At 37.2% G+C, this 26,719-nt stretch overlaps 1 protein-coding gene across 2 annotated transcripts in view; it reads right to left on the bottom strand.

Moving 5' to 3' along the window:
• itih5 (inter-alpha-trypsin inhibitor heavy chain 5) overlaps window positions 1-21,637 on the bottom strand; it is a 57,396-nt gene extending 35,759 nt beyond the window's left edge. The window contains exons 1-7 of one of the 2 annotated variants that reach the window (XM_028814045.2): window positions 21,342-21,637; window positions 21,184-21,228; window positions 17,982-18,145; window positions 16,362-16,472; window positions 13,531-13,790; window positions 9,370-9,539; window positions 6,347-6,463 (exon numbers count right to left, since the gene is read on the bottom strand). In XM_028814045.2, the coding sequence (XP_028669878.1) occupies window positions 6,347-6,463; window positions 9,370-9,539; window positions 13,531-13,790; window positions 16,362-16,472; window positions 17,982-18,145; window positions 21,184-21,228; window positions 21,342-21,452 (978 nt within the window). In that variant the 5' untranslated portion in view covers window positions 21,453-21,637. The remainder of the gene's footprint in view (window positions 1-6,346; window positions 6,464-9,369; window positions 9,540-13,530; window positions 13,791-16,361; window positions 16,473-17,981; window positions 18,146-21,183; window positions 21,229-21,341) is intronic. The other variant, XM_028814055.2, reaches the window with a different exon arrangement.
• Window positions 21,638-26,719: the final 5,082 nt, after the last annotated feature.

Raw genomic sequence — 26,719 nt, 5'->3', positions numbered from 1 at the left:
ATAAATTTCAGGAAGCAGTAGGCAGACACCACTCCCATATAATTGGAGTGCTATGGAGGGTCCGCAGTTTTAAATTTTTTTTCACCGAAGACCCTAAGTGAGCACAACACATCTCAGCTATAGTTAAGAAAGTTCACTATGGCTTTTATATCCTCAGGCACCCATCCTCACTGGGTTCATTCGTTCCTGGCATGGCACTTGTTCGGCTCAGAACTGTAATGCACTATGGATCTTGGTGAAGTTAGTGTTCTTATATAATACACTACTGTGGCTGTTCATTTGTCTGTCCAGGATTTTAAATCATCTGTAGCTCACAAACCGTTTGAACTATTGACCTGAAATTTGGTACACATATACTATGTGACGTCTACTATCCACTTTCAAGGTGATGATTGACCTCCAAGGTTATTCCTCTTTTTATTTTTATTTTATTTTATTGTAGAATCAACTCTCGGCAGTGGCCAGCAGGGTGGCCGTGCAGCACATGCATACAGGCGCTGTTCTCATCCCACCTTCATACCACCTTCGCTGTCACTTCCTCTTCCTCTTTATATCTTAAATCATTCTTGAGGCAGATTGAAGACTTAAGTGCCAGCTTAAGTGAAAAATGAAAGAAAACGTACTAAGTAATTGCAACACAAACACTGACAGTTTTAACACGGAAACATGCCGACGAAAGAAGAGAAGAAGTGGGCCGCTAGGATGGAGAAAAGAAGAGCTGCTCCACAATCAGCAAGTGCATTGACCACTGAGCAAATGAATGCTAAACGTACAGAGAAAGAGTACGAAAACTAGGAATGCTCAAGTCAAGCATATAATGTGCAGTGCGCCGTTACTGGCATAGAATATTACTGGCACACAGCTTTATTCTGTTCAGCATATACAATATATAATGTGCACTGTCTTGGAAAGGCAAATAGTACTATGATGCACTGGTACTTTTCTGACAAATGGCACAAGACCATAGGCATAGATTTAATGAGGGTGTTTATCCACAGGTCATAAGACTACTCAACAGCCACTCACACTGACTGCGGATCGTTTCTTGTATACATATTATATGTACATGTTTCCTTCAAAGTATGTTGTTTTATTTATTGTGTTTTTTGTTGGTATTGTATTACTGTCACTAGTTTGGGATAGACAAGCAAGTAAGAATTTTATTATACTGTTTACATATGGCTATAAACTTGGAGATGAAGATTTTAACACACAGACACAGAGCTTTCACTCTGAAAGTGGTCTATATACGCCAGCTACTTCGCGTCTCTGCTGCTCGCGTTGTGAAGAGAAGGGCTGAATGCACCCCAAGGAGACACGGTCGCGCCCTTGAAACCCCCTCTTAAACGGTGATACAATGGGAAACAAATACAGTTTTTTTTGCCTCCTCTTTGCTCGATCAGCTGCTGGTTTGCTGCTGCCGTGCCGTGTGATCTGCATCTCGCGCGGCACTTTGAACTTTTAAAAGCCTGTACAGCAGCTGTCCTACTCTTTGTCTTTTATTTCCGGCCCCGGGTGTGGTTAAATCTCTTGGCACAAAGTCTTGTCTCGCGGGACTTGAGTTCTTGATATTTTTTAGTTTATAATTTAAAAATGAAATAAGAATCTGAAAATCTAACAACATCACATTAAAGTTCAATATATTCTGAAAAGAATGATACCAAACATATATAAGTAGGTTTTAAAATTAAATTAAGCCCAATTTAAAGCGTGACAAAAAACGTGACATAAAAACATCACATAAAATCGTTGTACGAGGGTTGTCTGGGTTCCACGCAGAATTTTATCGTTTGTCGAGTGTCAGCCTGTCGAAACCTGTTCTGCTGTGTAGAGGGATTATTCAAGTGGTTGCATGTTTTTGTTCAGATGTTTTGCTCCCTCTCTTCCTTCAGAATGAACAGGAGAAGCAAACGAACTGAGAGTACGCAGCCGGCGCTAGCGGTGAAGCTCCCGACTCCGTGCGTGCGTGACTTTTGAGTGATGATTTTTTACGACTTTTCTGATGGTTTAACAGCTAAAGAGTGCTGCCAAAAACCTTCTCGTATCTTCAAGAAGAATGCTCCAAAGAAGATGATGGTTTTTAAGTGGTTCCAGCGCTTCAGCACAGGCCACTTCAACATTGACGATGAAGAACGTGAACCGAAACCGCAAAGTTCGACTGATGGCAGAAATGCTGATCATGTGAAGGAGTTCCTGGAAGAAGATGGTCGTGTGACCATCAGGAAAATTGCCCTGGAACTTGGGATGACCCGGTATGCTGTCGACACCATCATTCGACGAGATCTTGGCTTTACAAAGAAATGTGCCCGATGGGTTCCAAGGCTGCTGACTGTGGAACAAAAGCAAGCTCGCGTGGAATGGTGCAAGTTTTTCCTTGACAAGTTCAACAATGGCCAATCGAGGACTTTCAAGATGATCACCACTGGAGATGAGACCTGGACCTACAATTTGGACCCTGAAATGAAGAGCCAGAGCATGGTTTGGTCGAAAAAAGGGGCGCCGCCACCACTCAAAGCTCGGCAAATCCGCTCGGTGAAACGCACCATGTTTGCCATCTTTTTCAACATCGATGGCATTGTCGCGTCAATTTCGCTGATGGAGAGGAAAACTGTGACCTCTGAGAGGTACACCACTCAGTGCCTGCCTGACGTTTTTTCTGCGATGGCTAGAGGCTGGTCCAAGAACTTGCGAAGGCACTTTTTGCATCATGACAATGCGCCAGCCCACATGGCTAATGCGACGAAGCATTTCATTGAAGAAAGTGGTGTCAACGTTTTGAACCCGCCACCCTACTCGCCTGATCTTGCACCATGTGACTTTTGGCTCTTCCCGAAGGTGAAAGAACCCCTGCGAGGCCACAACTTCGAAACTCGAGAGGAACTGATTGCAGCTGTCAAAGAACAGCTGCACAACCTCCCAAAGACAGCCTTTCGCGAGTGTTTTGCAGCGTGGGTCAGAAGAGCCCAAAACTGCATTGATGTTGGCGGTGAATACTTGGAAAAAGTTTAAAAAGGATCGACGTACATGAGAAAAATAGAAAAAAAAATCCTTGGCTACTTATTTCGAGTGATTCTGCGCGGAACCCAGACAACCCTCGTACTTTTAGCCTTAGGATTTTATATACAATATATAGAGTAGATATATATACATACACACACCTACTGTACTACATAGAGATATTATAAAAATATAAAAAAAACAAGTGCTGACTAAATTTCAGTTTTGAGAGCACAATCATGACAGGCTAGGTATTCAGCAGGTTGGAATAGAAATACCCTTTACAACACACATTACCCTATCTTTATTTTAAATGCCGCCTTTTATAGTTTCAACAACCAATTATTGCAGTACATCATAAAAAGATCCTGTGAGTAGGTGTAAGATAACTGTAAAGTTTTGTTTTTTTTTACCTTATACAATTTCTTGTATTAGGAATTTGTTACTTTTCGCATACCCCGTGGGGTCAGAGCACAGGGTCAGCCATTGTACAGCACTCCTGGAGGTTAAGGGTCTTGCTCAAGGTCCCAGCAGAGTAGGATCTCTTTTGGCAGTGACAGGGATTCGAACCGGCAACCTTCTGCATACCAGCACAGATCCTTAGCCTCAGAGCCACCACTCCACCCCAAAGTTAGACAGAAATAACACAGTTCTGCTTAGACTGTGACCTTAATGTCCAAGAGAATCACTTAGGGAACAAACCAAAAATACTGTCTGCCTGTGCGGCAGCCTGCTTGTTACACGTTCGAAGGCTGTTAGAGTTACACCAACTAAACTCAAGCACATAAGGCTACTAAAAAAGAGATAAAGACAACCAATCTAGGGTTGTGTTTTTGCTTCTGTTTTACCACAATATTTGGGCATCATGTTTCAGGTAAGTCCATGGGGCATACTGTTGGCATGTTAAGAACATCATTCCTTTATTTCTTGAACATGCCAATTCCAATATGAACTGACTAGTTATCAGAACAACCCAGTAACATCAGGCATAAAGCAGAAATCAGCTAAGGATGGGGCACTAGTTCATCAAATGACATACTGAATCAAATTTATTAACTCCTTTAGGCTTGGCATGCGTATTTGAATCAGGAGAGAAACAAGACTAGGGGACAATTTACAAACTCCACAGAGAGGGTCTTGGCTATAATTTGAACCCAGAACTCTTAATTTGTGAGACAAATACACTAATCATTGTGTTGCCTTGGACACTATCATTACCACTGTTTTCATTATGCTGTAAGACATTAATGTGACCCTGTAGTTGGAAAAGTTGTGCTTTAACTGGACAGACAATAGAGACATAAACACAACACCCTCAGTATCTTTTCTATAGGAGCTGTGTACTGCTGTACATTCCAAAAGCATTTGCAGAATCATTCAGTCAGAGCAACAGGTGTGGGCATTAGAACACATTTTTAAGGAAGCTGCCTTGAAAAGATACCAAGACACAAAGTCGGAAAAAACAGGCAGTGTGCCCAAAGCTCCTCCTTTTTTAGCAACTATAAAATGCTTGCCAGATTCCAGAATTTTTATGGCCTTGTTCTCAGCAAAAATGATGCTGCTACCAGGGATTTTTTTCTTCCACTGTTGACATGTGGGATAAGCCGTTTGAAAGCCTGATTTTACACTCTCTCGGAACTTCCCACAGATTATGACTCAGTTTTTAAAGCCTTATTTACAAACTATACCCTGCTATGCCACAAAGTATTAATATCGCTGGGAACAACATGTCGACTATTTCTTTTTTATTTTAAAAGCCAGGGAAAGAAAAATTTCTGTTTAATCAGCTGTTTAGCTATTTCAGTGTACTTTCCTTAGTTCTTGTACTCTTTATAGACCATAGGAATTTTATCATAGACAATGAAATGTTTTTTTGTTTCCTGAGAATTCTGAAACTACTCATTCTCTGAACAAAAAGCCTGCCAAGTATTACCAACAGTTTATAAGAATGAGAACAGTCACATTGTGCCACAGTTTGTGGGCTGAGTAGCATTTTCCTATGGAAAGCTCCTCAATAAGATGACGTGATTTGAAAATTAATTTCTGTAACCCACATGGATGCTGGATAGTTCCACAATTAAACTGTAAAACAGCAGAACACAAAGAGAACTCTGAGATGCAATACAACAAAATCCATCACTTCATTAAGTGGCTTTCATCAACGCGGCATTACTTTTTGATTTTTTTCATTGTCTTAGCACAGTTTGAATGTTATTACTGGTAAGTGTATTTGCTCAAGACATAAAAGTAACAGTCATTATGTTTCATTGATTACATACACAAGCAAGTGGTTTGCCCAAGTAGGTATTACTGTCAGAGGTAACTAAAGAACTGATTAGGAAATGGCATTATGAAAATCAACCACCATAGTGATGCTTCCTGTGAATGGCTGCTTCTGCTATGGAATCACATTAGTTTGAAGCACCAATGTCTTGTTAAAAAATCTGTTTTTGCACTATGCTTTTTGTGATTTTTGTAACTAATCAGGTATTTTTTCTATCACAAGAATTCTAATTAGCCCATTCATCTAGATCAGAATTGTTGATTTATTTGCACTGTATACAGAAACACTTTTCAATGCCATTTCTGCACTGTAGTGCAATGCTTGGCATCCATTATTATTCCTTGGATTTCAGGCTCAGTTCCTGCCCGTGTTTCAGTTTATAACCAATGAGAGTTTGTGCAACGCGCTCATCGGTGGTGACTCGTAATGTGTTCAGAACTGAGCGCTAGATGCACTTCATATCTGCTTAAAAATGAGATGGATTTCATTTTTCAAAAGAATTATGATTAAACTCATGCTTTGTGAGTATTCATTAGTCAAAAGTATAGATACTCCTAAACAAGTTTACATTAGTTTACATTAAGATAACTGTTACTAATATTTTAAAAATCACAGCCTAACAAATGGGAAGAAATCTGGTGCAATAGTTAGCACTGCTATTCCAACGGCTCTAGGAGAATCCTAGACCAGTCAATGTCTATGTGGCATTTGCACTTCCCAGCTGTGTTTGTGTGAGTTTTTGTGATTAAAATAAAACACTAAATTGTCCCACTATAACTAACTGTAAATATGGATGTAAGAGCACCCAATATTGCCAGTCCCTGTAACCCTCAGTTGGACTAAACTGATTGGAAAATACACAAATGGATACTTAGTATGATCGTTCATTGTTTTAGTAAATAAATTATTTCACCACTCATTAAGATGCCTCCTTTATTCGCCCCTTTCACTATAACTCATTTACAAACATTTACAAAACACAAAAGACATTTTTTTATAAAATTACAAAATATATTACTTAATAAAAGCAACATCCTTCATACACGGCCACAACTAAAAACCTACCTGTTTCATCTTAGTTCCCACCATTGAAGAACTGGTGTCAATAATGAAGACGATGTTCTTGGGAACAGCTGGGAGATCTTTTGGTGCAAAGTAGTGCACAAAGAAACCATTTAACACCTAAAAAAATCAATATAATGCCACATATCATATCAAACATATATAAGATAAACAATGAAAGTAGAATCCTAGTTTATTTTTGATTATTATGAACAACTTGCAAAAAAACATGCTTTTCTACATGTGCAGTGAGAGATGCGTGAATATACAATAAACTGGAAATATTAAAAAAGCTGATTTAGCCTGCTCTGTTCTTAAAATGTTTTACAGCTGAGGCTTTGTGTTATGCTGAACCCCTCAAGTTGTCCAAGGGGTGGACAAAATAATGGAAACACAACATAAAATAGGTCTTTATTGGTGAAGTAACCGACTGCAAATGTAGCTGGAAAGATGAATCCTGTTAGTTTGACTGCCATTTAGCACAATATGTCAGCTATACACGATCAGTCACAACATTAAAACCACTGACAGGTGAAGTGAATGTCATATTATCTCATTATAATGGCACTTATCTAGAGGTGGGATATATTAGGCAGTAAGTGAACAGTCAGATCTTGAAGGTGAGTGTTAGAAGAAGCAAAATTGGCAAGTATAAGGATCTGAGGGATCTTGACATGGGCCAAATTGTAATAGCTAGTGACTAAAATGGACATGGAAGTATCAGAATTGGACCATTGAAGAAGGTGGCCTGGTCTGATGAATCATGTTTTTATTTTTTTAGATCATATGGACAGACAGGTGCGTGTGCATCATTTACCTGGGAAAGAGATGTCAGCTTGAGGCACTATGGGAAGAAGGCAAGCCAGAGGTGGTAGTGTGATGCTCTGGGCAATGTTCTGCTGGGAAAGCTTGGGTTCTGTCATTCAGGTTGATGTTACTTTGACATGTACCACCTACCCCTTCATGGCGATGGTTTTCACTGATGGCATTATCCATTATCCTTCTACCTAGCTATACAAAATGTAATTAAAGCAGGAATGCTTTAAAGAAAATGGAAAATAAAATCTTGTTTGCCAAAGCTGCGCTTTTTTTTTTATTTAGGCATATAAAGCAATAGAAGCTGATCCTAAAATCCATTTTTCAGTTTGACCTATGAAATCATTTTATGACCACTTAAGCGGTTTAAAGTTTGTTTTACTGTACTTTTTTACTTTTTAAAGGAATTGATTCAACTAACAAATGTCTTTAATAGCAGTAAAATTAGGGCTCCAACATTAGTGCAAATAGGAGCTCCTTTATAATAGGATTATGAGATCCATTTATTATTTCTGTAAGGTTTTTAGAACGAAAACACATTATATATTTGCAAAATAATCTAGTTCATATAAATGTTAATAGCTTTTCTGATGAAACCTTTCATTTTCTGATTCCTCATAAAAAGCTGTTGCTAATGCTTCTTAGTTAACTGTTTCTTTATAATAGATGTTTATTAAAGAAACACTTTAAGCTCTGAGTAACAGGCTGGAGCAGATACAGATCTATACAGTACAGAATGTGTAATCAACATAGGCACTCCTTTACTTCCGTTTTCTGTCTCTGTTTTGTAAGCTATTTAGACAGAAAAACCCCAGGAGGCATTTTTGCAGACTAGCTCCAGATATCATTACTTTTGAAATCTTTGTCTACAAAAGTAGGTTTGCCTTGTGGAGGATGGAGGAAGAATGGTAAAACCTCAAATTATGGTTAAGCATGCCTGGAAATATGATAGATAGATAGATAGATAGATAGATAGATAGATAGATAGATAGATAGATAGATAGATAGATAGATAGATAGATAGATAGATAGATAGATAGATAGATAGATAGATAGATAGATAGATAGATAGATAGATAGATAGATAGATAGACCATTGGACTTTAACTATATGGTCAATAGTTTAGGTCAAAACATTTAATTAACAGGTCCCTGTCATTACCTATGGATATTACCTCCAGGTTGGGCATGTAAGAATGAGATTACAGGTACTATACAAGAGGCAAAACTTCAGTTATTTTCCATTGTTGGTGCTCCATGACAGAGGCGACATCACAGGAGGACCGTGGAGAAGAACATATGTTTCTCTGGGTGTACATGGCTTTCTGTTGAGTTCAGTTTAAGAATGTGACCATACTTCAGGAGCCTCGAGAATGGGTGCATGAGGCACATGACACTTCGAGGAGAGCCAGGAGCAGGCTCAGAATTTGCTGGAGTTATTAATCCTGTAATTAGCACAGGATTATTTGGAAATATACCAGTATAAACTGACGAATATAGTTAGTAATTTGTGAACTTGACTGGACATCTTATTCTGTTTCCACTGTGTCTGTCAACAGGAGACACACACTGGGAGCCAGGGAGTGAACAGTCTAAAAACCATATATCTGCACCAACAATCAACAGCCCAGGTTATCTAATGAGTCATAACAGTTAATAATTATATCAAGATACTAAATAATGCTAAAAAGAAATAGGATTACTATAAACTATAATGCAAGGATCTTCACAAATTCCATTTTTCTTAAACAAATGGATTCAATACTAAGTCATGATTTCACCTTGGTTTCATGCCTCATTTATATCTATCATATTTTTAATTCAGTATTCAAATTGTCAAAAGCAGAATGTACAAATATATTAAATAAAGTGAATGTCACAATGGAAAAAAGAAACGGACTGCAACCTCACCCAACTTTTTAAAGTATGTAAGCACTTCACAAGTCTTAACACATTAAAGTTTTGCATAAGTTCAGTATAGTATTTACACATAAATAAAGCTATATTTAGTAATTGTGTTTAAATCACAGTTTGAAAGTCTGAATGTTTTATCCATTCAAATTTGCATTTACTATGAACTTCAGTTAGATAAATCAGGCAATGAAAGTAGGAGAATATTACAAAAATTACAAACATTTGCACTCAGAACTAAGCAGCCCATTAGAAACTCTGGTATTTATGAAAGAAGATTAAACAATTCTTTAGATTACCTGAATCTGTCCTACTCCTAACTCTCTTTCCACATCATATCGTATAATGAAATCTCCCAGAATGCCATTGCGTGCTATCTTGGCCTGCTGCACTATGTTAGGACTGAAGGTAATTCTACAGGTGGTCTTATCCTGCTTGATAGTAGTTGATGGTGGAATTGTGACCTGGTCTGGAAAAAACAGATAGCAAGCAGAGCTCAGTAAAAATACACAATGCGCAAAGCAAATAGTATGCATTTTCATGGCTCTAAAATATGTTTATAGAAAATAAAAGCACAAGATAACAAGATCTTTACAAATAAATAGTATTAAATCTGGAAAGTTTTAAGTACAAATTAAAGATTATCCAGGTAAGACAATTAGGTAACACAAAGCATTCATCTTTCTGACAGGACGGCCTAGTGTCTCTGTAGCAGTTCACAGGTGATGTTAAATAATAAGTGAAGTCTTTAAAATTAAAGGCTTATTACAAAAGTTGTAAATTACAGACCTGAAACCCCTAAAACTCTACCATGTAATTAGAATTTGTTTTATAGCTTTTAGATTATACATAATATAAAAGTACTCGCTAAGATCAAGCCCTTATGCTAAGCTTAAAAAAATAACATAAAGAAATGTCAATTGAACAGAAAATATTCAATTATTAATTTATCACCTTTACCAGCTAAGCCAGGGCTGTTGGGGTCGAGCCCACCCTGCCAGCATCATTCAAATGCAAAAAACCAACCCTGCACAGGCCACATTTTGAAATCAGTATACAACAGCTGCCAAGTTGCTACTATGGGTGTGCTCCACAGTGGATAACAGGCTTGTTATGATGCACAGTTTGAAAAAAGTATAGATAAGGATTTATTTTCAAGATAAAATGCATAGCTCTTGGATTATGGACTTGGTGAGGAAGAAATCGACTGAGCCTGAAAGGACAGTTGTGTATACATACTGTAGCACAACTGAATAAATACAAATAGAAAAATGTTAAAATCCTGCAATTATTTTGTATGCAGTTAATTAGCTTTTCTGGTAGGAGAAGCAGGGGACAATATACAGAAATTCAGGAAATAATAACAGCAAAAAATGTTTTTTTTTTAAAAAAAGAATTATCAGAGCAGGCGGCACGGTGGCGCAGTGGGTAGCGCTGCTGCCTCGCAGTTAGGAGACCTGGGGACCTGGGTTTGCTTCCCGGGTCCTTCCTGCGTGGAGTTTGCATGTTCTCCCCGTGTCTGTGTGGGTTTCCTCCAGGCACTCCGGTTTCCTCCCACAGTCCAAAGACATGCAGGTTTGGTGGATTGGCGATTCTAAATTGGCCCTAGTGTGTGCTTGGTGTGTTTGTGTGTGTCCTGTGGTGGGTTGCCACCCTGCCCGGGATTGGTTCCTGCCCTGTGATGGCTGGGATTGGCTCCAGCAGACCCCCGTGACCCTGTGTTCAAATTCAGCGGGTTGGAAAATGGATGAATGGATCATCAGAGCAGAATTAAACATTTTAAATATATATGTGATATCTCTAGGTTGTGAACTTAATTAATTTTAAAAGCTAAATCAAAACTGAAAACAAATATATGATGAGATGAATAACAAAATTACTGATTTTCTCTTTATTAAAGTTTTTTTCATATTCAGCATCCACGTATACAACATATGACAGTGTCTTTGTTTTTAATCTACCTATGGGTATGCCCATGAGGTACAAAAACAAATCAAGCTCTTTGATTGAAATCACCGTGGTATCATAGGAATAAGCAATGAACTTAATTAAAATGTCTTTCTTTCACCTTTCATATACTGCATGTCCCACAATGTTGATTAACACGCTTGTACTTTCACTTTATGCTCAATTCAGAATGCCTGCAAAGTGTAATAGCATTTTTTTTGTGCTACACAGAGAGAGAAAAACTACAGTAGCTTGAAGCATGGAAAATATTTTGCTCAAACATTCCAAAAACAATAGTTTAATGCCTTGATGGAGCAGCTGGAATATTAAGGCTGGATATTGCATTATCTAATGTTACAAATGTTTCATTTTTTAAATAAAAAGCACAAAATCAATGATGCTAAAATCTATTAAATCGTGAAAATGTTAGTATAGCACACAGACAAAACATGCAAAAAAACCCAGAGCATACACAATACATATGTGCTGTGTACAATGTGAAGACAGTCTCCTTTATGCCCAGAAACACATTCATAGCAGTCCATTACAAAGACATATTCTGTGAGAAGAAATATAGAGGCTGTTGTTATTCATCTGACTGATTGTTTATGTTTAACCTTTTATATGTTAAATAACTGATACATAAACCCGAAGTGTTTTTCTTATTGTATAATCAAATGATGCAACTGTTTTAATGTTGTGCAGACACTGCGCACACAACAATCGAAACAAACAATGACTCAATGCTTTCATCACTTTTAAAACATTTAATTATTTAATATGAAGAGTATGTAGGCAAACTTGTTTTCCACTCTCTAAAAACCCACTGACAATAGTTTTTTACTGTTGTCATTGCCTTAATAATATGTGTCTGGGGTTTTAATAATGTGAATTTCAGCTCTGCATGCTTTTGTTGTTAGCCAAGTAGAGTAGTGTAGTATTCGCCTAATAGGACTGCATAAGAAAGTCATAAATTGGCTCCAGCTAGTTCAGGATGCACCAGCAAGAATCTTAACCAGTAAAAGGAAATCTGGGCATGTCCCATCAGTTATACTGGATACCTGTGTCCTTTAGAATTTCAAATACTTTGTATAAAAGGCTCTGAATAATCTTGACCCTTCTTATATTTTGAAGTACAAGTCTTTTTATAATCCCAGTCACAGTGTTAGATCCTCAGACACTGCATTGCTTATAATTAAAAGAGCTAAGTGTAAATGAAGTGGTAAAACAGCCTTTTTGCTGTTCCAATGGAATATAAGAAGTATTGCAAGATCATACTTTATAGATTTGAAATCATTAGTAATCTATAGTATTGTCTGTTTTCTCTTCTGGCTTTCTGGAATCTAGATAAAGTACACTGCAGCCACCTGCAATTTTTAGAAGAAACATGGATAATGTAATTCCTGACAAAACCCAATGTCTCAAATCTTTTAGGACAGTGCATAATAATGAACACTTTTTTTAAGAATGCCCAGTAGGGACTGGGCAGACTTTTGGCTTTGGAACTCCTGCAGATATATTGTATTTTCTCCAGCAGCTGCAGTTTTTATTTTCTCGTATACAAAGTATAGGGAAAGTATTGTAATCATCCAAACATTCGATGTTGAGATTTTGATGAACCTTGACGTTTTAGACCTCCCCGACTTTCTCATATACGAAGTGTAGGGAAAGTATTGGAATCCTCCAAAAATTCCATTTCAAGATTTTGATGAATATCGACGTTTTAGACCTCCCTGAGTCCAAAAATACCATTTTTGAAATTATGTCTGTGTGTCTGTCTGTGTGTGTGTATGTAGAGTACGCTTTCACTTAGGTCAACCAAAATTTGCATACAAGTATTAGATACAAAACGCAGATTTCTGTCAACTTTTGGGCTATTTCTGTTAACCGGAAGTGGTACTTTACCTTTTATTCATGCAGCTGCAGAGTCCAATTTATTCAACTTTACTTTTATAATAATTGTTCAATATATTATTAATTTGATTTGATTTGTTGTTGATAGTTCTTTAATGTACATAATATAAAAATATAATCATTGTCTCGCAGATTACTCCTCAAATATCCATCCCCATATCTGAGTAAGAGGGTTAAATTTCCGGAATAATCAGCACACATCATAAACAAGAAAAACATTCCCATAATACTTGACCAATGAATGATGGGGGAGATGCAGATCTTCAATGTATTGCAGTATTATAGCAAAAAAATGTGTGTGTTTTGAATGTTGTTAACAAATCACTGGATAATTGACATGTGGATTATACGACATGAGTTTCGTGATTTTTTCTTTTTTCCATTGATATTTTTCTTATTGTTTGTCAATGTATTGGTCATCATTGGTATGTATTGTATCATTTTTTTTTCAGTTCTGCATGAAAACAAATGAATTTTTTTATTGGCCATCACTAGAAACTGCATGGGGTAAGTAACATACTAAAAAATATCACTTTTAGGTGGAATAATTCTTTAAATATACAAAAAAAAAACAATGGTAACATAGAAACCTTTCTTACTGCTCGGTTTTGTTGTGGCTCCTAAGCCATTATTTCTTGAATTTCGCAGTGGAGGCACTTCAAGGTACGTTATCTCGGAAAGCTCCAAAATGGTAATATCTACTAATAGTTTGCTAACTAGCTGCAGTGGACGAATGCTTGTTACAAGTTCATATTTTCCCAGGCGTCTCTGTAGAAGTTCCTCATAGATCAAAAGAAATGTTGCCTTGTTCTTTCCTGGGATGTTAACGGCCATTCGAAATGTCTCCATTTCATTTTCACTAGACATAAAAAAGAAATAGAAAGAAGAAGTGTCCAAAGTATTTGTTGTTACTGTCAAATAGATAAATCAACAAAAACTCTTTTGGTATTGGTATGATTCATAAAGAGACAAAGTAAATCACCAGTGTTAAATTTACACTTTAATTATCTTAACTCTTGAAATAGTTATTCAATATAAAAAACTTAAACTGTTCATTTAAATTGGCATTTTTTGTGTGAATAAATATAAGCTCATGATGTAAAGGGTATAGAAAATAAGGAACACAGAATTACATTTTGGACATCCAATAGAACAAGAAAACCAAATTTCTAATTTCCAAAGAAGAGATAATAAGGGAGAAGTGAATTTTTGTAGCATTGACAATACCAAAAGATTTTTTCTAGATCATAAATATTATTAATAAAATGAATTTCCATAATCCAATATTACAGATGGGCTGAATTTGTACATCATCATAAGAAATGGGTTCTGTTTCACATTATAGGTAATGTGAAACCACTAAAATGGCAGGGCTTGTAGATAAAACAAAATGGTGTGAAAGAAAATATAAAACATAACCAGAACTGTTATGATGAGAGATTTGAACAATTTATTGGCTTTACTCCTGGGAGTTTTCTAATAATCTGTATGTTCAGATAATTAGGGATTTCAAATTTGTACTCAGGTCATGCTGCAATGGCATTTTGTTTTTCACTGAGTGCCATCATGTTAGAGTTTAGTTGTTGATTAAGTTGTTTCCATGGCAAATTACCAGAATTCCTCAGTGCTTGCTTGCTGGTGAAATCATCATTGGGATAAAGTTTTTGACCAGGGCAGTTTTGGGTTATTCGAGTTTATGCACAAATCCCAGTTGTTAGCAACTCCCTAAACTTAAATTTTGCCTTTCTGGGTACCAATCCATGATCTGATACTGATTTGGTTCAACGTCTGTTAGATCTGACTTTCGGTTTTGACCTCAAGCTTATTTATTGACTTTCATGTCTCCTGGTCATTTTCATCTATCTCTTTTACTGTTTCTTTTTGAGTCAGTATAATAACAAAATTAAACATCAGATAGGTAATAACAGAAATAATCACAAAATCAGAATCTTATAGATAGATAGAACGTTATTTGTTCCCAGGGGGAAATTTGATTTTGCAGAAGTTCATTAAATAAATAAATAAAAACACACACTAAGGTCAAAACATACGCTAGAATGACTATAAAGAAAGAAAACTAAAATTTGCTATACCGTTGTCTAAATAGAATACTGTAACTTTGGATATGAATACTATATTTGGGATTAATAAAGTATCTATCTATCTATCTATCTATCTATCTATCTATCTATCTATCTATCTATCTATCTATCTATCTATCTATATCTTAAATAGACTAAAAAATACACACTCTGAAAACCATACCACCTTGTACTTTTGAGCACCATCACCTAGAACTGTCACCTTTAAAGAAATATACATTGTTCCTTGCTGGATAACAGGACAAGCTAACTAACTTGCTATAGCGGTAGTAATGCACTCTTCAACAGCAGTGAACAATTCAGTTTAAATTTCTTCTTTTTTGGACATTTTAATGGTTATGTTTCATTTTTTAAAGTAAAACCAAAATTTACAAGCAGAGAACCATGCTTTATTTTCTTACCTTAGAACTGGCTAAACTGCAGATCACTAACACTAACCCTGCCACAGACCAGCACTGTAGCTCATGGTACCTAAGAGCACTATCAGTAGAACCACATCTCTTTCAGGGTAAAGCAAGCTAAAATAAAAATAAGACTCCTAACAATGACCTTATTTTGAATTCACATTTGAGCCCAAAAGTAGACACTGAGAAATCTTTTTCACTTTATCATGTTTTTAAAATGTATATTTATGGATCTTCACAGTTTTGACTTTGACACTTTCTCGGGGTCTAAAAGGTTAATTAGGAGGTCCTGAACCTTGAGATACAGTCTCCAGATGCAGACCTGTTCAAAGCTTCCAGAATTAATAAAGTCAAAGAGAGAGGCACATGCTTTAGCTATAGAGGCCCTACACTGGAATAGAACATCCAAGCCTATTTTAAAAATGCCCCATTTGTCTTACCACTCAAAGCAGAAAAATTTTTAGTGTTCAATTACACATCATATTTTGCTTTAAATACACATTTGTAAATGTATACAGTGCTCTGACATGAAAATGTAAGTGTGATCTAAAAAATACAACAAATTCATTTGAATTATTCCACAGTTCAAAAGTACATACATACATTTACTACATAGGTGCATGCACAACATTCAGAATGTACAGTATTGTTAGGCTGACTTTCACAGACCTGCTTCTAGGTTACTGTATTCCCCAGATTTTCTACAGCACATTAAAATGGTGCTCATCACAAGGTCAAGGGTGCTTGGCATAGCATCTGTTCTTTTGTATGTTCAGACACATTCCTGGCATCCTTTTATGCAATGACGTCCAATAACTAAGAACTTCTTGATGGACATGTGGATGATGACAAAGCCCCTTACAAATTAATAAAAAGAGAGCCAGCTTGGAATTCAAAGGAGTCTTTTACTAAACTTCAACATACCTACTGCTTGCTTTAGTCGCATTCCTCAATTTCTTGGCTTCCTGGGTGGGATCAATGATTTTTTTTTCCTTTGCCTGTACTGTGCCAGGAACAACTCGTCCTGCAATAATCCTGCAACACCAAAATGAAGTCAAGTAAAGAGCTTCTATAAAGAGCTTTTTGTGCAGTTTTTTTTTCTCACAATATAGAAATTTTAAATCATTACCTTCATTAAGAATATGCCCTTAAGTTTAAAAAAGACCACTTAAACAGTTATCTTTCTCAGCCTTCTTTCTCTTTTTCTTCCTTTTTCTACTGAACATTACATGGCAGCTTTAAGGACTGGGTCTATGTTGTGCATACTGTGAGTTCTAGGAAATGTTTGGTCAAAATTCAAATTAGCTATGGATTTTCCAAAAATGGGGACTGGATGAATGAAAACTGATTTAATTCCCATCATGCTATAGTGATGATCAAGGCAGCTATGAAACAGTTCCAGAGAGCTGCAATAGAAAGCAGCCTGAGGCAAATGCAGCTCTGTGTTGGCAGCATCTCAGCAGCAATACCTACAACTTTTACATGAGCACTCTGGATTTAGAAGCAAATGAATGTGCACAAATTCAAGAAAGCATGTAATAGCTACTTCTTACAAAACCGCAGTTATTTGTTTCTGCTTCTGATTATTACAGGTTTATGGAAAGCAACAATGGAGTTAAACAAATAAGACTACCATAAGCGAGACTACAACTGAGAGTGAAAGGGTCATTAAAACAAAACCCACTTCGAAACATTTATGGAAGCTAAACAAACTCTCACAAAACTCCAAAATATTCTTAGAAACACATTTACTTGTAACCAATAGGTTGGGTTGAAATGTACCATAGTTGATAATCTCATACTGTATACTCACCTTAAATCTCTTTGGGTGTGGTGAATTTGCTATTGTTTTAAAACAACTGTTTCAGTTCTTTACAAATAATGAAAGAGAAAATGCATTTATACTGTTGTCCGATTCTAACTTTTGGCCTGTTAGAATGTCATATTTCTGTGTTATGCACTATAGTCAATGTAATATTACTAATTTTCAAAATTAAAGCATTGTAAAAGCTCTACACTTTAGCAAAAACACTTGGTATTATAATTTATACATATAAAGGATAATTATGATGTGTTTCACATATAAATGTAAGATGTGTCCAGTAATCATACATAAATATAATACATGTTTCTGAAATTTTGCTGTCATACAAAGGGCTGTAACCTGGTAACATTGACCACATGGCAGAAATGAACAATGAATGGGATGCCAGTCTACACTGAAAAAAGCCTTTGTGGATAATGGAACAACATGCAAAGTTCATATAGTCAAGATGGTATTTAAAAACAGTTCCTTGTAGGCATCAGGCATCAGTGCTGTCTGCTATGCAACCCTGAACAATAAGTGATTAAAAAGGAAATATGCCATGTACGCATATGGTAAAATCAATTATAAAAAAAATAAATTAAAAATAAAGAGAAAACTATTCCAGTGTATTCCATGTTGTTAAACTAAGGACTTGTTCTTAATTACACCATTTATTCGATGAACTCTAATTAACTACAATCTGAGATAGCCAAAAAAGCTCTGCCTTCATTACTTACATGGTAAAGTTGGAGATGAAAGCTGAAGATGGAATCTGAACTTGGAAAACACCTTCCTTAGCAGCTGACACTCGGTTGATCATACTACATGAAACTGCAGTGAAAGCATATCGGGAAATAATTGTTGTTTTCACTGTGAAATCTGTGATGTGAGGTCTAGTCTCCTGCAAGGATCAAAAGAAACAAATTAGTGATGGGAATGTGCTGTGGTAGAGCATTTAATGGCACTGTTTTCAGTTGCAGGCAAGGCTCATATGGACATAATATTCAACCATAACACTTGACAATGGATTACCACAATTGGCAATGGGAACAACAGAGAAAAGTTCAGAAAAAGGAAAACAATGCAACACTTTTATATACAGTATATACACACACATATATATATATATATATATATATATATATATATATATATATATATATATATATATATATATATATATATATATATATATAGTAGATTGGGAGGATGTGCTAATAGCGTGTTGCCGCACCCATCACACAATGAACCACCGGGATTGAGACCATAGTGCAGAAGGTGACACCTCAGAACCACTCTGGAACAGTGTGAGGTTTTTTACAGTGGCATATATATATATATATATATATATATATATATATATATATATATATATATATATATATATATATATATATATATATATATACTGTATGTAGCATGTCACATTGATCATATTTACATTTTAACATGCTGAATGGAGTGCTGCACTGATCGGTACTGCAGTCTTTCATCTCCAAAGGTTAAACACAAAGAACATAGTCTTTGCCAGCTCAACTTTAACTTCTTAGTAATTCTGATACTGGCAGCCTAGCAAACCAAGCATACAATATTTCACGGGGGTTGGAGAGTATTTTTATGTCATGAGATAATGCACAGTGTTGGGAAAAATAATTTCCAACTGGATTAAGCATGGTTCATGATGGATAAATGGATTTTAGTCTTTAGTCTAGCTTCATAGTGCATTCATGTATTCCTTTTGTAAATAATTTAGTATTAATGCTCACACAATATGAAAATAAATTGAATACAATCCGGGAATCTTCCCAAGTTATTTAAAAATAAATCTTGAATGCCTAATAACTTTGTGCTTTGCAGAGGCACATGCTTCCAGAAAACTGGTTTGTTTTATGTCACAGCCTTTGCTAATTGTTTAAACCTTCCACAAATTCCCACAAAGCAGATAATACAATAGCAAGAGGCTTGAATAATAGTAGAAAATCACACTTGACTCTGATTTTAAGTGCTCATTTAACAATCAAATATTATCTAACCGGAATGTAACAATCATCACCACAACAAGAATCTCAGGTCCAATAGTTAATAAAACAAATATGGATGAGTGGCTTATCTATTGCTGAGCTACTGGCTTTTCGACTATGTCTGAAGTGACTGGGCTCGAAAAAACCTGGATGACCGGATGAGGTCCAAGTCAGGAACCAGATGACAAACCAATGTGATAAGCAGATGACCCATAGCAGGGTATGTTAGCATCTCATGTATGACGTATTTCAATTGCTGCTTACAGAAATTATTCAAATAAATGATGTAGTTCTTGTGAATGTCCATCCTTAACCTTTCCTCTCTGTGAAAATAGAAACTTCTTGCCAGTCATTTAAAAGAATCTTGTGCCTGGTTTGGGCTTTAAATGTTTAGATGTTTAGATTAGAACATAAAATAATCTTACATATCATCAAATTAAAATGCTTCGAAAAGCACAAACTAAAAAAACTGTGTAAATACATAAATACAAAAATACAGCATATAATGTATGTGGAAGACACAAACAACAGTGGTGTTGTGATTATTTATTGCTGCTTACAACATACACATAGATTGCTATCCCCCGGTACCAAACTGTGCCAGGCAGCTCTATCATTATAGGTTCATAACAAAACCATTTTTTCTGTGCTTTCACTTTCAATTTATAACTTTATAGACAAAGCAACTCAACAGTAGATGCTTTACCAAATAAATTGTAATAACTTACATGAATATTTATTTTAACTAATTAAACAACTCAAAATATATATGGTACATTTTTGGTATGTGGCATCTTTCTTAAACTGCATTAAGCAACATCTTTACCATTGAAGGTCAAATGACATACAATACAAACAGAATAGCAATCATTTATCTTTCTCTATGTCTGACTTGTATAACTGAGTGTGGGTGTGTGATCATCAATGTGTCCTGCACTTCAGGGTTTACCTCTGCATTTCATCCCATGTGGTTGTGATAGGGTTTGGCTCCCTGAGACCCTTTTCTGAAATGAACAGGTATGCAAAAGGATTGATCTTACCTTATTGAAATGGGCTTCTGCTTTCAGTGCGAATGTTAACATCGTTGTGTGGTGGGTAAGGCACTAAACATAACACCACAAGGCTGCTGGTTCAGTTTCCATCTGTGACACAACGTGAACTGCCTGCCCTCCAATTGCTCTTGTAGGTTGGATAAAACCATCACACAAATATAACCAAATATATAACCTGAGCATTCCCATTGATTCTCAAATTTAAACATCTCATGCTCCGGTGGATATTTTCTCAAGGCCAGACTTTCACATAAAATCCTCCAAGCACTGTGTGCTGGGTCAGATGTGATCAGTAGATCCTCTCAGGGGTGAACAGATGCTATCCTTGACAAAACCCCTCACAAGCAATACACAGTCTTTAGCTCTCCCTGGGAATACTGGGTGTGCCCTCGTTGAAACACAACGGTATATACGCGCAGATGCTCGAGAGTCTCATTGTTACATTTACTCACTGACTTGGGCACCAACTCAAATACATCAGCCGTTGTGCCTGATCTCATAGTAACACGAAGGCAAATTAACTCATACATTCGCTTATTCACGATGGCGCACATTGTCTCAAAAACGTTCTTTTATTAGCACAATATAAGGATATTGTAACTTTTAAATAAAATTGCCTATTAAAAATATGTTAACATTGCTTTAGCACACTAGCCTGTGATACTGACATGTTGACGCACTGAAGCATCGAGATACCTAACTGACGTTGTTAACCGTAGTCAAGCAGGTTCTTGAACACACACATTCAGAAATCGTTCAATACACTTGTTTGTAGCCGCTGACCGCCAGCGCGCGGTCCAGTCTGCAGGCACCAGAGCGCACGTGACGCAAGAGTCTTCGAAGTATCACGTCAGGTGTCGACTTACCAGCTTCTGAGGAGGGTTAACTTGCCTTGAAGATCGACGGTCAGCCTTAATAAAGGAGAAAGCAATTAGTGGACATTTAGAAAGAAAGAAAGAAAGAAAGAAAGAAAGAAAGAAAGAAAGAAAGAAAGAAAGAAAGAAAGAAAGAAAGAAAGACTCACATCTTGTGCTTTCAAGTCCACTTTCTCCTCGATGGCATCATACTGCGGTGTTTCCAGATCCTGACCAGAGACGGACGCGCATAAACAGAGTAAGAAATAAGCCGTTCGCATGGCTGCACTAGATGCACCTATTACATAGGTGCTGGATATTTCGATATGTTAATTTGTATATGTGTGATTCTGGGGGGTAATGTAAACAGCACCTAAAGTCACCACAAAGTAAAAGCGTCTTTAAGCGGCTCCGTGCCGCCCGAGTGTGCAGCTGCTCTACGGAGGCTGAGAATTTTCTTCCAAGTGTCCGCCCACTTCCAAGGAGTCCGAGCATCGGCTTTGCCAGCGAGACAGGACTAGTAGCAGATGCAATTAGACAAGCAGGTCCTAAAATATTACACGCAGTATTCTTTTACACGTCTGTTTTTTCTACTATATATGTGCGTCAATTGCTATAGCTGTTCCTTTAAGCAGCCACAAAACTACATTGTCCCGCAAGGCGATCCTTTTTCTTCACCTTGTTAAATATTATGACAAAGTGAACCTACAGTATACTAGGTTTATAGTGCATGTTTAATACATATTTTAACTGAACACTCCCCCGGATTAAATTAAGACTTGCTGTACATTTTTGCAGTAAGTAATGCATAGCTATAATTCGCTCATCAATGTATTAATTTCTATACAAGCATTCAGTTGGTTTTGTTTCAGTACACATCTTGGTAATGCTAAACACGTTACCCGCGTATATACTAATAACCGTTAATTTTTCGGTTGCATCAAATAATTAAGCATTCTTTTGTATTTGTTTTTCTCAAAAACCTTGTGGCCACTATTAGTGATTTCGACTTTTGAAAGTGATCTTTATTAAGGAGTCGGTCACTATAACGCCAAATGTTATAAACGAAACCACTTATTCATGGTATTGACATTTCCCTAAACGGTTTCAAACGTACCGATGTAAATATACTCATTGTTAATTCTTCCTTTGGTGACGATCGAAGTGATAAAAAACGGGCACATCCAAATTTCATTTCTCGGCTAGTCTACAGGTGGATACCGAGAATAACTATGACATGTAATCACTACAATGTGTTCTGGATCAGCCCCCATCCAGAGAGTCTTTAAGACGTGCACAGTGGACATCCTAATTAGATGTCCAAACTATGTCAGCAGTGCAGTGTAAAGATCCTCGCTCTGACACTCACACTGGTTTGCACTAATTGCACAGGGTAGCGCAACCAAGAGTAAGAGAATGGAAGCAGGTCGTACCACGATAGTATAATATCGCATCAGTTCGTGGCAATGTATGTGTTATAAATGTCATACTAAGGTATTTTATGTTGGGATCAAGTGCAGCAAAAGTCTATCGCGGCAGCATCTGGGGTAATATTGAAACCAAATATGAACAGGTCGCCATACTGGTGCACACACTCATATTGTACCATTTTACTAATTTATTCAATGATAGTACAACAATATGCACAAATCCGCTCAACCCAGTTGATGGTCGCAAGTGGCAGAGAGCCAGTCCCAGCTGCATTGTGATCAAGATGGATAGCGCCCTGGACTTGTGCAGTGAATAACATTTTAGAAAAACTCAAATTAATCACCCATTACATCACACTCAATAACAGTCCCATAAACATTCCTGTTAAACTCATCAAGTATACCATTGGCCTATTTCTGCGAGTCTGATGAGTATGAACAACGTGTATTCAAAGTAACGTCGTCAAATGGATCTGACGAGCAATGAACACACTTTTAAAATTGATTGTGAAGTCTGAACAACTTTCGCGGGTAACAAACTCGCCCACGGCAGCTGGCATCAAAGTGCTTCCTTATCACACGTGTCCTGCTAACTAAAAGTATCGAGTTAAACAGACTACGGTGTTGCTCGTTTAATCCTCCAGTTGGCATCTATTCTAATGCCGATCGAGTCACTTAAACCATAGTGCGCACGTTGTAGAAACTGATCATTATATGTAAGTTTTGCAAAGAATCTTGAGCAAACTCGATACGCTCAGATATATTAGCGACTATTAGCATACTGGTCGTGCTTAGTTGGTTTAGTTTTGCTTACGTCTAAAAGGTGTCTTGCAGTCCATTGTGTAATAACTTAGGTTTTTGCTTTAGTACTTAGCAGCATATGTCATCATTAAGTGCGTTAAGATACATCCATCCATCCATCCATCCATTTTCCAACCCGCTGAATCCGAACACAGGGTCACGAGGGTCTGCTGGAGCCAATCCCAGCCAACACAGGGCACAAGGCAGGAAACAATCCTGGGCAGGGTGCCAACCCACCGCAGGCGTTAAGATACAGAGAAAAATAAAGCCAGAACGGAATGCAGTGTGAAGAACCACCCAGCTCCATCGTGCTCCGAGTTCCATCTAGTGGCCCATTGATTTACTGCAATGATGCTCTGTTTGAAGGACACTTCTTTATGCTATGCGGAGAAAACGGACGCAAACGTGGAATTGATACATAAAACAGAATTGCATGGAATTTGGCGATTTGTGGAGATCAAGGTAGAATTTCTGTTTATATAAAACATCATATAAATACCCAGTCTTTTTAAATTCACTTGTATTAATTTGGCTTTTTCTACATAATATACACTTCTCTAAAAATTAAGAGAACACTTAATCATCATAGTCCAACACCAAGTCAGTTAAGCTTCAGGGATATCAATCTCTCCAGTTAAGAAGCATAAGCGATTGTGAATCAACTCCACCTCCTTTGGTGCTAATGAAAGTGACAATTCATGCACCAGAGAGGCAACAGTAAGACAACCCCCAAAAATGGAATGGTTTTGTAGATGGTGGCCACAGACAATTGCTCTCTCCTTATCCTTACTGACTAATTCTTCACTAGTTTTGAGTTTTGATAATGCTTCTCTTATCACTACTGGTAGCATGAGGTGGCGCCTGCACTCTATTCAGGTTGCATAGATAGTCCAGCTCCTCCGGGATGGCACATCCATATGCGCCATCTCAAAAAGGTTTGCTGTGTCACCCAGTGCAGTTTCAGGGGCATGGAGGAGATATCAGGAGACAGGCCGTTGGTCGACTTGTCATAATTTTTTTCTTTGATTTTCATGTCTTGGCAACTTAATGAATAATCATCTCCTGTTATAGTTATTTATCAGTACACAGTAGAATAAAGGAGAGTCATCGGGTCATCAGAAGTTGTGCTTGTAATTTAGGAATGTCCAATCTTGAATGTTAGTAATCTAACAGAGTGACATAAGGGTCATTCTTGGCAGCATTTGCTTTGTCAAGGAGGATTTCACATTCTGCACAGCTTTCTCAGTGAGTCCTTTGCTCTGCAGATTATGAGGACTTGTTGTCACATGCTGGAAATACCCTGTTCATGTAAAGACTCCACACTCCTCTGTGCTGTACTGTTGTCCATTATCTAAAATGACACATTTTGGTATCCCATTTATAGAAAAGAGGTTTCAGCTTCTGAATCGCAACAGCAGAGGTGGTTGTGCTGAGCATGCTTATCTTGATGTACTGCTGTAATAGTCAAATGTTACAATGAAATTGTAGCTATTCATGTCACCAGATCACTTACTGTCTATGAAGAATCAGGGGTCCCTTCATCGGTTCTTTGGCATTAGACACACAACATTTTAATCCTATCATACCCTATCATACTGTGGTACTGACTGGCTAGAGACAAACATTTATCTCTTTCCTCCTCTGGATCATTTCAGCATAACAAAAAATTAAGATTGCAGTCTTGTTCCTCCTTAATCTTACTATATATGCGTATATCATCCACAACTGACACTGCATCTTGAAGGCCTTTTAACATCTCATCTATCTTTTCACTGGAGTTTGTCTTGAGCTGTGGTTATGCCAAGAGGCAAATGGGGGAAGCTATAACAACCAGACACTATGTTAAATGTAGTCAATTCTGATGGTTTTTCAATAAGCTTGATTTCTCAGTATTCATGTCTGGCATCCATCACTCTGAAATATCACAGTCTTGCAAGCTTTTCCACAGTGTCATCAAATATTGACATAGAGTAATGAGGACTCCTTACTACCTTATTCTGGTTGCATGGATCAAGATACAACCTGAGTTTATGTATTTGAGCCTTTTCCACAAAGACAGATGTGTAGACCCACTTAATAAACTCAGTTACCTTGGCAATGGTGCCTGTAATGCCCATACTGTCCAGTTCATTTTTAAAGCGACTGCAGAAATCCTTCTAGGGGGTAAACCACAGATACTGCTGTTGGACTAAGGTGAATTATGGACCCCCTGGAAAGAAACCAATTACTCTGTAAACATCAGACAACTCTTTCATTATTTTATCTCTTCTGTTCTCTTTGGCTGATACAAATTGGACAAGCTTAGTTAAGTCTAAGTCTAAACATGGCTTCAGCCCAGCAACAGGTGGCACTTGCATAGTATAAAAAAGTCAAGCTATACTTCATGATTTTTACACTTACATTTTAGTTCACCGGTGGCTTTCAGTGTGTGGTCTTTGATAAAATAAGACCACTGTGTTCTCCCTTATTCTGTACTTAAGAAGGTAAACTGTGTGTACCACTGGCTTAGAAAATATTAGGACTTCCTGGTCTTTGTAATATGATTAAATTCACCCAGTTTGGCACATCAAGTAACAATAAGTTGGTGGGGTGAGTGGTTAGCACTTTTCTCACCAAAAGGAATTGGGTATCCCAAAGCTGGTGTCTGCTCTTGCTGGTGATTTAGACTTCTGCTCTTTTTGCTTTCATCAGGATGAAGAGTTTCTTTGAGTGCTGTTCTTGGTTTTCAAAGTAACTGAATAAAAGGGTCTGGTCAGCCACCATCACATCAAGGCAAAAATCTACTCTGCTTGCTAATGTACCCTAGACCAAGAGTAAGACTTGTCATAAAAAGGAAAGAATGAAAGAATGATGCTAGTAACCACAGCTGTGGGAAAAGCCTATGTGATTTATGTTTCATTTGTATGCAGTACCACTGAGTTTTATCTTTGTGTTTTTGATCTTTAATGCCCAACCATAAAACCTCTTACAGGTCTGGTTGTGTGGCACAGCTTTCAGTCTGTGTGGGTCATACTCACCCTGGCCCTTATATGGTCTCAAGCCTGCTCTATAGTCTCTGGCTAGCTGCTGAAGCTCAATCAGGAAGCCCACGTGCACTTGATCATTACACCTGTAGCACAAATATCACATTTGTTTTTGGTATTATGTAAGCCTCAAAGTGGTCATAATATGTTTAAGTTTTCACACTGTAATTATTAGATGTGTTGCAGATGTCCCTTCATTTATCACCAATCTACAGCAGCAAGTAGCTACACTTCATATTTTCCCCTTTTTCTTAATGCAGGCAATGTTAATAATAGCTGAGTATGGTGTTTGAA

This window comes from Erpetoichthys calabaricus, chromosome 1 (genome assembly GCF_900747795.2).
Source record: "Erpetoichthys calabaricus chromosome 1, fErpCal1.3, whole genome shotgun sequence".
Classification (NCBI taxonomy): Eukaryota; Metazoa; Chordata; class Cladistia; order Polypteriformes; family Polypteridae; genus Erpetoichthys; species Erpetoichthys calabaricus.
This window is presented reverse-complemented; position numbering and strand designations above follow the sequence as displayed.